At 34.1% G+C, this 13,934-nt stretch overlaps 2 protein-coding genes across 3 annotated transcripts in view; one reads left to right on the forward strand and one right to left on the reverse strand.

Annotated features, from left to right (window-relative positions):
- LOC139498076 (uncharacterized) overlaps positions 1-13,934 on the reverse strand; it is a 116,004-nt gene that overhangs the window by 6,874 nt on the left and 95,196 nt on the right. For both annotated transcript variants that reach the window (XM_071286396.1, XM_071286395.1), the window contains exons 14-17: positions 4,092-4,271; positions 2,551-2,727; positions 1,582-1,605; positions 706-788 (exon numbers count right to left, since the gene is read on the reverse strand). In XM_071286396.1, the coding sequence (XP_071142497.1) occupies positions 706-788; positions 1,582-1,605; positions 2,551-2,727; positions 4,092-4,271 (464 nt within the window). The remainder of the gene's footprint in view (positions 1-705; positions 789-1,581; positions 1,606-2,550; positions 2,728-4,091; positions 4,272-13,934) is intronic.
- LOC139498071 (uncharacterized) lies at positions 6,071-13,239 on the forward strand. The gene is made up of 2 exons (XM_071286391.1): positions 6,071-6,254; positions 6,611-13,239. The coding sequence occupies exon 2, from the start codon at positions 6,737-6,739 to the stop codon at positions 12,779-12,781; it is 6,045 nt and encodes a 2,014-aa protein (XP_071142492.1). The 5' UTR covers positions 6,071-6,254; positions 6,611-6,736; the 3' UTR covers positions 12,782-13,239.

Consider the following 13,934-nt stretch of genomic DNA (forward strand, 5'->3'; position numbering starts at 1 on the left):
TAAACAAAACACAATATGCCACTTTTATTGGCCAACGACTTTCACATTGTATTTAGATTATGTTGATTGTTTAAATTATCTAAACACAAAAAAGTTTCCTCAATGAAAAAAAATGTTCAGTTAAGAATGATGACAGATAATATCCAAATCTGGCTTGTAAATTACAAAACTAATTGTTGAAAATGATGTTTCATTACGGACGAGGCTGTACCTTCTTTGTTTTAAACTGTTTGGCTGAATGCATATGTTGGAGTGACAATATAATGATTATTATTTTTATCTAGAAACTGTAAACATAACCACTTTCTTCTTGACATTACTGATGCATCAACTAACCGGTTAACTCACAAAGGAATAAACTGAAGGCCAAGTTTACAATCAATAATTTACATGTTTAAATCTAAACATTTGCTTTTGTATTCCAATTTCAACTCTTTAAAAACCCTATGTATCGCGCATGAATACAAAACAGTTAAATCGACAGCGTGTTCATATAGGCTACGAAAACTATTTCGGCAATTTATGCTTTTTACCCCGATTTTGGTTTTTGTCCATAGATTTACGAGTTTTGAACAGCGGTATACTACTGTTGCCTTTATTGATGCTGTCAAAGTGAAAGCCAAATAAAACCATTCTAACAGACCAATAACATTCAAATGTTTACAGATATGTAAATCATATCAGAATTGTCAGTTAGTACCCTACCTTCTCATTTGTTTACGTTGTTCGTCAGATATATCTCTAGGCCGAGCAATGTTCTCAGCTGCAAAGTGTATTTCCTTCAATGCCTGAAAGTTGAAATTAAATCCTTTTAAATGACCAACTTTATTTCCTCCTCCTTCCTGAATATTATGTTTTATTTTATTGCACGTCTAACACTGACAGTAACACAATATTATGAAACTAAATGTATGAATATAACGACACCATGTATATTGCTGTTATTTATTTCTAAATTAGACAACAGGCTTATAGAAGATTCAAAGATTTATAGCCATACACCGAAGACCACTGCCTATCGTGTTTTAAACAAAAATGATATTCGTATGAGTAAAAATATAGAACGACATCGGTAATATTGCTGTTATTTATTTTTAAGTAAGACGAAAGGTTGACAGAAGATTGATGTATGTACGCCAAAACAAAGTCGTGTTTTTAAACAGACAATCGACAGTCATATGGTGCCCCTTTGTTACTAACAATTAAAAACTTAACTTTAAAGGCCAAATCATTCTAAATCTAAAATACGTAGACATTAACTGCTTGGTGTCTTTAAGTATCAACTGCATTTGTACGAGGATAAACACAGGTGTAATGCGAGCTAGAGCGAGTTATTGTTCCCTGTTTCGAACCAAGTACAAATACAGAAGACATGGTATTTTATTGCAATATAAAACTTAAACAGTGGTAACATGGGGTTTGCCCATCTTGGAATTTTTCAATTTTCCAACTTTTTCCCCCTTTGTTTTCCCATGTCACAATTTACAATCCTATATCAAACATCCCCACCCTTCTTTACCTCTGTATCCAACCTCCCAACTGTTATCCCCTATACCCCATAACAGACTAATAATGACTTACCTCTTTTATGTAGTTTAACACAACCTACAAATTAAAATTAAAAAAAATCGTATAAAAAATACATCTTGTTATACAGTGAAGTCATCCAAGGCTGTCCGAATGTGCTGTTCACCAAAAACCAGTTTATTTTTATCTATGAGTTTGAATAACCCTCTGGTATCTTTTGTCCCTCGTTTTTAAGTAATATTTCATTAGAGAGTGGTATGGTTATCATTATTGGTTGGCCGTTCGGGAATATAATGTGTATGAAAAGATTAGCGATATGTTCCATTTACGTTACATATACCTTACCTCAGGTCTGGCTTGTCGCATTTGATTCAAAACTAGATTTGTACTTAACATAAACACAAAACGACATAATCAACCAGTCAGAAAGAAAATGTGTAACATTTCAGCGCCCATGAAGTCATATATGCTCAATTGGGGGCTTTGTGTTGTTCATTCTGTTGTTACGTCAATATTTCATAAATTGGCCTTCATATTTTTGTAGTGTTTACCAAATAATTTAAATCAAGTCTCATTGCTTTTCAGAAACCAGAGACAATTTCGCAGCTTGCAAGAAGCTCTAATAAAACTAAAACCAAATATAAATATATCATCATTTGTATTTTTCTAAAAGAAAACACGAGAGTTGATTTGTTTAACACTTCCGAATGGGATTTTTTATAGAACACAGAAAGCGTACAGACAGACAAACAGAGCGTCTACTATAAAGTAACAATTAGTCGTCGGTCGGAATACAATAAAGGGAAAGTTTAGCACTGTAACAGAATGTCCAGTTATTGGTTACCATGAAAACGATAAACATTTGAACCTTTCATGTCTCAATAATAACGATTCTATGAACATATATATAAACCGATTGCCCTCGAATGAAGGCAAATGAAGAAAAGCGGTTCTGCCAAACGAAACTCATAAAGAGTCATTTACATTTATCAAATGTCATGTGACTTATGTCATGTGACTTACGTCATTTATGCGTTGTCTTATGTCTTCTGTATGGATGGCCGTCTCTTCAGACGCTGCAGCTCCAACATCTCCTTTTGTCTCCAGTGTCTCAAGTCTTTGTTCTAGCTCATTGTCAGATACCTCGCCATTATTCTCTGATGCTACTACAATTGATGCTAGCTCACGGAGTCTTGTTAACTATAGAAGAAAAAAGTTGGTAAGATTGGTTGATCAAATGAATAAGTCTTTGCACTTATTTAAGTAGTGGTATAAGGGATACTAAAAATGGTTCCAATTATCACTTATTTTGCCTAAGCAATTTTGTATTTATATGTTTATCAATTGGACATTGTATTAGCTTACCAATATTAAAAGTTTGTTCAACTGCAAATCAAATATAATAACACAGCATTTAAGTAGTCTAGTGTACATGGCGAGTTGTCTCAATGGCAATCATACCACATCTTCTAGTTTTAGTACGACAATTTAAAATAATTTTAGCTTTTTAAAATTTAATCATTCGTTGTTCTTCAAGAACGTCTCAAGCGAAAGTGTTTCGAGCAAAAATATCTCTGATTATAGTACTTTAGTTAAGCTTTATTTTATATGACTAATTATTTGCCAAGAATTTGAAATATGAATTTTATATGTGTTGATTGACAACCTATGGGTCAAACACACTGTTGGTAGAATGTTGTTCTCCGATGTTAGCATTCTTCAGTAAATTCGTACATTTGTCACTGCACTAAAACAGATTTCTATTTAAGGGCCAGCTGGAGACCCCCTTCGGGTGCATGAAGTTCTCAATGTATTGAGGACCAATTCAGTGGTGGCCTTTGACTGTTATCTGCTCTTTGGTCGGGTGATTGTCTCTATGACATATATTCAATTTCCATACTCAATTTTATTGGCATTTTCAATGATGCAACTCGACGGGTGCCAAACAAAAAGAAGATAATGCTTACCCTTCCAGAGCACCAGAATTCTTTTCCGCTAGTTCGGAAGTTTAGCTTAGGGTCTTTACCATACTTTTTCGTAGATTTAGTGGGATGTTTTTCTTTATATGTTGTGTCTTGTGTTCTATTATTATGTTTTTTTCTTTCTTTTTTTTAGCAATGGCATTAGTTTATTTCGATCTATGCGCATGAATGTCCCTCTGGTGTTTCGTGTACTATTATTAGTCTTTTTATCTTTTATTTCTTTTTTTATCCATGGCATTAGTTTATTTTGATCTATGCGTTTGAATGTCCCTCTAGTGTTTTGTGTACTATTATTAGTCTGTCTACTTTTTTTTTTAGCCATGGCATCAGTTTATTTCGATCTATGCGTTTGCATGTCCCTCTGGTACCTTTTGCCTCTATTTTATAAAATAGTGAAACCTGTTTAAACCGAACCTCTTCGGGACTTAAGGTTGTGATCGATTTTGGCCAATATTTGGTTTGATTAGGTTCACAACGCATGCAAACTGATATGACAGTCCTTAAGAACATGTTTTATTTATACAGGTTTTCGGTTTATGCAGGATTCGGTTTAGCCAGGTTTCACTGCATATAAATATTTACCCCGCTCAGCACATCTTCCATCATTCTCTGGTCACGTTTATGTTGCCTTCTCATCTCCCCCAGACGTCGGACTAAGTCAGCTTGATCTTTAAGTGAAGATTCGTGTTCTTTCTCTGCCTTGTCTTTTACTTCTTTCAGCCTCCGTTCTAAATCGCATAACTGTTCATCTCTTGTCCCTGACTGTAATATAAACAACATTTGATGCTACTTTTTTGAAAGCATTTTTAAGAAGGAACGCGATTTTGTAATAAAGTTTTACCACTATTACACAATTACAATAAGTTCTGAACTGTCGTTTGAATGATAAAACAGAAACGAGAATTTCAAAAAAAGATCGCCTAAAATCAGCTAAATGTAAACAGAATTTGATGGTACTTTCTGAAAGAATAAACGCTTCTTTAAATAAAAGTTTTCCACTCTTTTTCAGTATGTTCTTTACTGTCTATTCAACGCTAAAACAGTAACATGATTAACATAAAAGATGATCTGAGATATTTTCTTTTATCATGTTAATGTGTTCGCCTATTTAAAAGAAAACGGAAAAGATTCCAAAGCGACATTGGATTATAGCTCTTCATCTTTTATATAAGCTTTGGATTTCAAATATTTTGGCCACGAGCATCACTGAAGAGACATGTATTGTCGAAAAGCGCATCTGCTGCAAGAAAATTGGTACCGTTAATTCTATTATCAAACTCATAATTGAAAAGATAATATGACAAGGTAATGGTAAAAAATAATCATCTGATTCATGTACAATGTAAAGAACGAAAACACGAATATCATTAACAACAACAAGCAGAGTAACAGGCACCTGACTTGAGTCAGGCACAAACACAGTGTGACGGGAATAAACTAGTCTGAAGGCGCCAACACTCCCTCTTATATTGGACAGTTATGTAACAGTACATTATAAGAAAAATACTATACAAATTATTTGAAACTCATCAGATCGATACAAAGCAGTAAGACATTTTACAACCAGATGCTCCACAGGGCGCAGCTATATACGACCGCAGAGGTTGAACCCTGAACAGTTGGGGCAAGTATGGACACAACATTTAAGCTGGATTAAGCTCTAAATTTGGATTGTGATTAAATAGTTGACACAGCATAGGTTTCTGACACAGAATGAATGTGGTCTAATGAACTTAAAATATTTTTTTTTGCCTTTGAGCAATTCACTATGCTGTTGAATATTAATCCTCTCAAAAAAATGTTTGAAGAAATTTTCTTTTATTTATGAAATCTGAAATGAGAAACATTTACCCCCCCCCTTTTTTTTTAACATCCCCTTCCCTTTTTCCAAAACTGATCTCAATTCAAATTCCTAATGGAGTTTGCAACAATAACTATTCATTTAAATACATCATAAAATATTAAAATGTAAAATAAAGTGCTTGTTATACTGAATGGTAAAGATTGTTTTAATTTATCAGTTGGTAGTAAAAGTGAATATACATTGTATATTATATAAAACAATGATTTGAGTTGATTCAACTACTATTCTGGACAAAGAAAGATAACTCCAATTGAAAATTTCTTGCTATTGCACAATATTGTGCAATTAGATATTTCTTGCTATTGTGCAATACTGTGCAATTGAAAATATTTGCTATTGCACAATACTGTGCAATTGAAGATTTCTTGCTATTGCGCAATACTGTGCAATTGAAAATTGCTTGCTATTGCACAATACTGTGCAATTGAAGATTTCTTGCTATTGCTGAATACTGTGCAATTGAAAATTTCTTGCTATTGCACAATACTTAATATAATAATTTTGGATCCTGATTTGAACCAACTTGAAAACTGGGCCCATAATAAAAAATCTAAGTATATGTTTAGATTCAGCATATCAGAAAAGCCCAAGAATTCAATTTTTGTTAAAATCAAACTTAGTTTAATTTTGGATCCTTTGGACTTTAATGTAGACCAATTTGAAAACGGGACCAAAAATTAAGAATCTACATGTTAAGACCAAAGTTGGTTGGTTAACTTATTTTTATTTGAAATCAACACTTTATTGTAAACACGCATTTTTAGCATGTTTCAGTCCCCTAATTGAGAGAGTACTTATTTTTGTGAATCGAATGTGATGAAGCTAATTTTGAAGTTAAACGTTTTTGAAGCTATATTAGAATACCATGGTCAACCAATACGGTATGTTTGTTATATATGAGTCAAAGAATATGTGTATTTAATAGAAGTTTTTTGGTAAACTATTATAAGAGTATTTTGACCATTTTATCGTAACTTTTGAGACGCCGTAAATTGTAAAAGAGAAAACATAGAAATGTTTAATATAGAAAAAAGATAGACCTGGTATAAGACATATATTTTGTTGTCAGCATTATATAATGCATATAAAATCACATATAAACTATAAGAAAGTATTATTAAAAGTATGATTTTAGATATTTTATGATCACGTGTTCTTGCTGTATTTTGTTATGGTAAAGTGTTCATTTTGCTGTTTCAATTCTTTATTCTATTTTTGTGTATTTTTTGTATTTCAGTTAATCCTTTCATGTGTATTAAGAGAATTGAAATAATAAAGAACATGTGAACTGATTCGTAACTAATTACTGATGGTATATTTGGGCCCACAACCCTACATTACATTAACGTATTGACTCTTAGTTATGGATATAGAAGCTAGTGAACTTGGTGAAGAACAGACAGACACGGAGGAAGATTTAGACTCAGCGTCTGCAGAAATGGAAAATACTGCAAGAAAAAGAACCTTTACAGAAAAGGGTAAATTATATGAAAAGAAAACAATCGATGACATGTTTGAGGTTATAAAGAGACTATGTGAAAACATTTTGTCATTCGTAGAAAAAAATGCACCATTTGAAGTCATAAGAAGTAAATTTTCACTATGGATGGATAAATATGAACATTATTTGGAGCAACATCAGAACTTTATGGCAAGAATAAGGGAACAAGAGAAGGAAGAGTACATTTATATATATGAAGACAGAGAAGCATTTTTATGTGATTTCAAAAGGACAATTGAAAAGTACTTTTCTGATACTCAGAGCCAGACAAGTTCTAGTCATAGAGGTGACCGTTATACTAGCCGTCAAGGTCCTGCGTCGCATCATAGTGACCAAAGAAGCACACATAGCAGTCGTTCCTCTATATTAAGTAACATATCATCAAAGAAGCTAGCCGAAGAACAACAAAGAGTCGAATTAGAATTAAAGAAGGAAGCATTGAAAAAGAAGAGATTGTTAGAATTGGCAAAAATCAATATTCAGATGGATGAAGAAGAATTAGATTTATCAACAGGAATTGCTGTATCAGATGCTAAGACAAATATATTAAACAAGTATGAACTGTTAGAAAACGTAAAATCAGAAACGCAAAGCATACGTAGTAAGATAACGTTTAAAGAACAAAAACAAGATAAATTTGCTAAAGTTAAGTTAAATCCGCATGCACCACATTTTGAACCGAAAGTTGAGAAAGTGGAAAGGTCAACAAATAAAGGCACAACAAATATCGGTACAGCCACTTTAAGTTCTACTTATTACAAAAGTCCAATAACCGAAAAGAAAGAATATATCACAACTACAACTAATAGACAAGATTCTGGACCTACAGATCAGAACAATAATTCAGAAGCCATTACTGCAATTGTAAAAAATCTGAGAAAACCTATGCCAGAAATTAAAAGGTTCTCAGGTGACCCATTAGAATTTAGAAAGTTTGTGAGACAATTCACAGTTAAAATAGTACAAAACAGTGATACAGAAGATGAAAAAATGAACTATCTAGAACAATTTACTTTTGGAGAAGCGCACAAAGTAGTGTCCGGCTTCAGTCATTTAAGCGGTGAATATGCTTATCAAGCCGCAATGGAACAGCTTGAAGAAAGATATGGCAACAGTGAGGTTATAGCTAATGCCTTCATTAAGAAAGCCCTTGAATGGCCAACACTGAAAGCAGGTGATTCGAAAGGTTTGGATGAGTTTTCACTTTTTCTAATAGAGTGTGAAAATGCAGCACATAGTATTAACGCTTTACGTATCCTAGAGTACTCAGAAAATATAAAGCGACTCATGTGTAAATTGCCGTTTCATCTTCATGATAGGTGGAGAAGTGTTGTTCTTAGAATAAAAACAAACAAAGAGACAGTTCAATTTGGTAATTTTGTTAAATTTGTGAAGGACGAAGCTAAGAAGGTAAACGACTTAACATATGGTAGTACAGCAGTAGGGACAAAAGGAAAAACTGAACCTGCGAAGAATGAAAACTCGAGACGCAACTTTCGAACCGGAAACAATGCATTTGCAACCGATTTAAATCGAGAAGTAAAAAAACCACAGTACACTAGTGAATGTTCATACTGCAAATCTAAGTCACATAAGTTGGAACAGTGTAACGTATTTAAAAAGTTACCTACACCTGACAAATACAATCATATGAAAAGTCAAGCACTATGTTTCGGATGTTTGAAAAAAGGACACATGACAAGAGATTGTAAGTACAGATTAACATGCTCTATCTGTCGTAAAAGACACCCGTCAATATTACATGATGAATCGAAAAGTAGCAATAAAGAGAACACCGAGAAACATTCTGTCGATGAAGAAAACCCAAGTGCTTGTCATATACCAGAAATTGAAATAGTTAATCAATTAGGGGCCGGTAACAAGTCACACTCTTCATGCGCAATGGCCATAATCCCGGTTAAAGTTAAACTAAAAAACAGATCACATGCTATTGAAACATATGCATTTTTCGACACCGGCAGTAGTATTTCTTTTTGCACTGAAGAGATTATGCATCAGTTAGGCGGAAATGGAAAAAAGATGGAAATTTCATTGAACACTATGGGCACCCCGCATAGAATGTCTACCTATGCATTAAATGGACTACAAGTATGTGATATAGACACTAACTCTGTTATAGACTTACCTACTGTGTATACTAAGGATAAAATGCCGGTTGCAAAAACACACATTCCTACAAATGAAGAAATTGTAAAGTGGCCTCATCTGAACAACATAGTACTTCCTGATATAAATGGTACTATTGGCCTGATGATCGGTAATAATGTACCCGATGCATATACTCCATATGACATTGCTACTGGGCCAGCAGGTTCTCCTCATGCTACAAGGAGTAGATTAGGTTGGATAGTATGGAACTTGATTCGAAAGGACTCAATTACAGAAACGAATGCTGTGGTGAATCGGGCACAGCTCACAGCAATCCACGAAAATAATAAATTGGATAGTCTTGTGAGAAAATCAATAAATTTGGACTTCCCAGAACGGCTTATTGACGATAAAAAAGAGAACTCCATTGAAGACAACTACTTTTTGAAACAAGTGAATGAGTCTATTGAATTTGAGGATGGACACTACGAAGTTGCCTTACCTTTTCGAAACAAAGAGGTGAAATTTCCGAATAATGTGTCTCAAGGATTAAATCGTCTTAAAGGACTAAGAAACAAGATGACAAAGAATCAGAAGTTTAAGGACGACTACGTTTCCTTTATGAACAATCTTTTCTTGAAAGGGTTTGCTGAAAAGGTACCAATAACTGAGTTAAACCAAGATGATGGAAGAGTATGGTACCTTCCTCACCACGGAATTTATCACAATAAAAAACCGAACAAGATTAGAGTAGTATTTGATTGTTCTGCATCGTACATGGGAGTCTCGTTGAATGCATTGTTATTGCAAGGACCAGACCTTGCTAATAATTTGATAGGAGTACTTTTACGATTCCGTACTGAAAAAGTTGCGTTACAAGGTGACATAGAAAGTATGTTCTACCAAGTAAAAGTTCCACTCAAAGATAGAAACTTATTGCGATTTTTATGGTGGCCAAATGGAGACATGAACAGCGAACCAGAAGTATACAGGATGACCGTTCATATTTTTGGAGCTACATCTTCTCCAAGTGTTTGTAATTTTGCGTTGAGACAAACTGCACAGAACTATGGAAACCAATTCGAGCCACAAGTTGCAGAAACAATTTTGAACAATATATATGTAGACGATTGTTTAGTATCGACTGAATCAGAAGAAAAAGCAATATCGTTAGTAGATGGTGTTAGATCTCTTTGCACAAAAGGAGGCTTTAATATGACAAAGTGGACAAGCACGAGTTCAACTGTAGTAAAATCAATACCAGACAAGAGTCGCACAAAAAACACTAATCAGCTTGATTTTGAGAACGAATCGTCCATTGAACGAGCGCTAGGAGTATCTTGGTACATCGATAGAGACGTATTTGGATTTCAAATAAATACCAATGATCATCCTCATACTAAGCGAGGAATATTATCAGTTGTAAGTTCTGTGTACGATCCGTTAGGAATCGCATCTCCTTTTGTACTCATAGGAAGGTCAATTCTTCAAAATTTATGCAAACAACAAGTTGATTGGGATGAAGAAATTAATGAGACAGATGAGAAAAAATGGATCAGTTGGTTGAATCAGTTGAACGAGTTGCATAATGTTAAGATTGACAGATGTTACAAGCCGCCAAATTTTGAAAATGTAATGTCAACACAGATTCATTGTTTCTCGGATGCCAGTGATATCGGTTATGGCATGGTTTTCTATCTTCGTTTAATTGATAAAACTGGGAGGATTCATTGCTCATTTGTTCTTGGGAAATCACGAGTTGCGCCTCTGAAAACAATTACCGTGCCTAGAATGGAATTAACTGCTGCAGCAAGAGCAGTTCGATTGAGCAAAGTTATTTTGCAAGAGTTGAATTACAACATCGATAAAGTGTTCTTTTGGACAGATAGTATGACAGTGCTGCGATACATTTTCAACAGAAATTCAAGATATCATACGTTTGTTGCAAATCGTCTTGCTTTAATACATGAAGCTACCGACAATTCACAGTGGAATTATGTAAATACGAAGCAAAATCCAGCTGACTTTGCTTCGCGTGGAATGACTATTTCGAAATTTGAACAAAATCCTCAATGGATCAGGGGACCAGATTATTTGTGGTTACCAGAATGTGAATGGCCACAAGTATGTGTGGACTTGAAATTTCCAGATAATGACTCAGAAGTCAAACGAAAATCAGTGGTTAATGCATCAATTGTGGACGATGATTATGATGAATTTAACAGTTTTGAAACCTTGATTTCTCGATGTTCTGACTTTGACAAGTTGAAAAGAATTGTAGCTTGGTTGTTGAAGGCCGTAAACAACTTTAAGCAAACCTACCGAAGAAAAAACGACTTAGCAAATGAGAATGAAGATAAGTTACCTACACAAGCAAAATCCAAGCGACTAAATGAATCGAAGGAACTAGTCAAAACTCTGAATCTAAAAGTACAGGATGTACACAACGCAGAAATTACTATTATTCGTTTTGTTCAAAACCAACATTTTGATGATGAAGTACAGCGATTAAAAGATAAGTTGAATGTTAAGCGAACATCAAGACTGTTTAAACTTGACTCATATATTGACGAAAAGGGAATATTACGAGTTGGTGGGAGATTAGCAAGATCAAATCTAACCGAAACATCGAAGCATCCAATCATACTGCCAAAACAATCTACATTATCATATTCAATTATACAAGGAATTCATAGATCGATCGGACATTTAGGGAAAAATGCTGTTTTGACCGAACTCAGACAAAAGTATTGGATCATAGGTGCTAACGGCATAATCAAGAATATTGTCTCTAAATGTGTCATATGTAGAAAATATCAAGCACCCATCATGCAACAGAAAATGGCGAATTTGCCCAGCGAAAGGGTGACTCAAGATACTGCACCGTTTACAATTGTTGGTATGGATTACTTTGGACCTTTTGCAATTAAACAGAGAAGGTGTACTGTTAAACGTTACGGTGTGATATTTACATGTCTCAAAATAAGAGCAGTACATTTGGAAGTAGCCGATTCCCTAGACACCAGTTCTTGCATTAATGCAATCCGGCGATTCATTGCACGCAGAGGAGTACCCAAAATTATTCGATCGGACAATGGAACTAATCTCGTAGGTGCGCAAAGAGAACTTAAAGATGAAATTGTTAAATGGAATCTGAATCAGATTGACAATTTTATGCTTCAAAAGGGCATCGACTGGAAATTTAATCCTCCAGCAGCATCTAATTTTGGTGGAGTATGGGAAAGACTCATTCGATCTGTAAGAAAGGTTTTGTATTCTATTTTGCAGGAGCAAAAGTTGCGTTTGGATGATGAAAACTTGCAAACATTATTTTGTGAAGTTGAAGCTATACTAAATGGTCGTCCTATCACAGAAGTACCTAACAGTGTGAATGACTTGAATGTGTTAACGCCAAATGATCTTCTGCTTCTTCGTTCAGGAGAAAGCGCTCCCCCAGGGACATTTGTTAAATCCGACAATTGTGTTCGTAGAAGGTGGCGACAAGTACAATATTTGTCAGACTTGTTCTGGAATCGATGGACAAAAGAATATCTTCCTTTATTAAATCAGAGAGCTAAATGGAACAAGAAGGAAAGAAATCTTAAAATCAATGATCTTGTTCTTATTGTTGAAAACACTCCGAGAAATTCATGGACAATGGGACGCGTCTTGGAAGTCATTACGGACAAATTTGGAACAGTGCGTGTAGCGAAGGTCAAAACTGCTTCTACTGTATTGACCAGATCAATTGGAAAACTGTGTTTGGTTCTGGAAGCTGATATGGACAATGTTAAATGATTGGTTTTTTTTTAATTTTGATAAGACAGTATTGTTATATATTAGTTAGATATATTTTGACATTTTGAAACCACTTAGGTCTACTGTGGTTAGTTTATAAGATAATTGTGTTCTTGCATGACCACAATTAAGGGGCCGGTATGTTAAGACCAAAGTTGGTTGGTTAACTTATTTTTATTTGAAATCAACACTTTATTGTAAACACGCATTTTTAGCATGTTTCAGTCCCCTAATTGAGAGAGTACTTATTTTTGTGAATCGAATGTGATGAAGCTAATTTTGAAGTTAAACGTTTTTGAAGCTATATTAGAATACCATGGTCAACCAATACGGTATGTTTGTTATATATGAGTCAAAGAATATGTGTATTTAATAGAAGTTTTTTGGTAAACTATTATAAGAGTATTTTGACCATTTTATCGTAACTTTTGAGACGCCGTAAATTGTAAAAGAGAAAACATAGAAATGTTTAATATAGAAAAAAGATAGACCTGGTATAAGACATATATTTTGTTGTCAGCATTATATAATGCATATAAAATCACATATAAACTATAAGAAAGTATTATTAAAAGTATGATTTTAGATATTTTATGATCACGTGTTCTTGCTGTATTTTGTTATGGTAAAGTGTTCATTTTGCTGTTTCAATTCTTTATTCTATTTTTGTGTATTTTTTGTATTTCAGTTAATCCTTTCATGTGTATTAAGAGAATTGAAATAATAAAGAACATGTGAACTGATTCGTAACTAATTACTGATGGTATATTTGGGCCCACAACCCTACACTACATACACAGTTAGATTTGGCATATCAAAGAACCCCAATTATTCATTTTTTGATGAAATCAAACAAAGTTTAATTTTGGACCCCGATTTGGACCAACTTGAAAACTGGGCCAATAATAAAAAAATCTAAGTACATTTTTAGATTCAGCATATCAAAGAACCCCAAGGGTTCAATTTTTGTTAAAATCAAACTAAGTTTAATTTGGACCCTTTGGACATTAATGTAGACCAATTTGAAAACGGGACCAAAAATTAAGAATCTACTTACACAGTTAGATTTGGCATGACCCATTGGGCCCCTGTTTCCTAAACAATTGGGACCAAACCTCCCAAAATCAAACCCAACCTTCCTTTTATGGTCATA

Source organism: Mytilus edulis, chromosome 12, assembly GCF_963676685.1.
Source record: "Mytilus edulis chromosome 12, xbMytEdul2.2, whole genome shotgun sequence".
NCBI classification, from domain to species: Eukaryota; Metazoa; Mollusca; class Bivalvia; order Mytilida; family Mytilidae; genus Mytilus; species Mytilus edulis.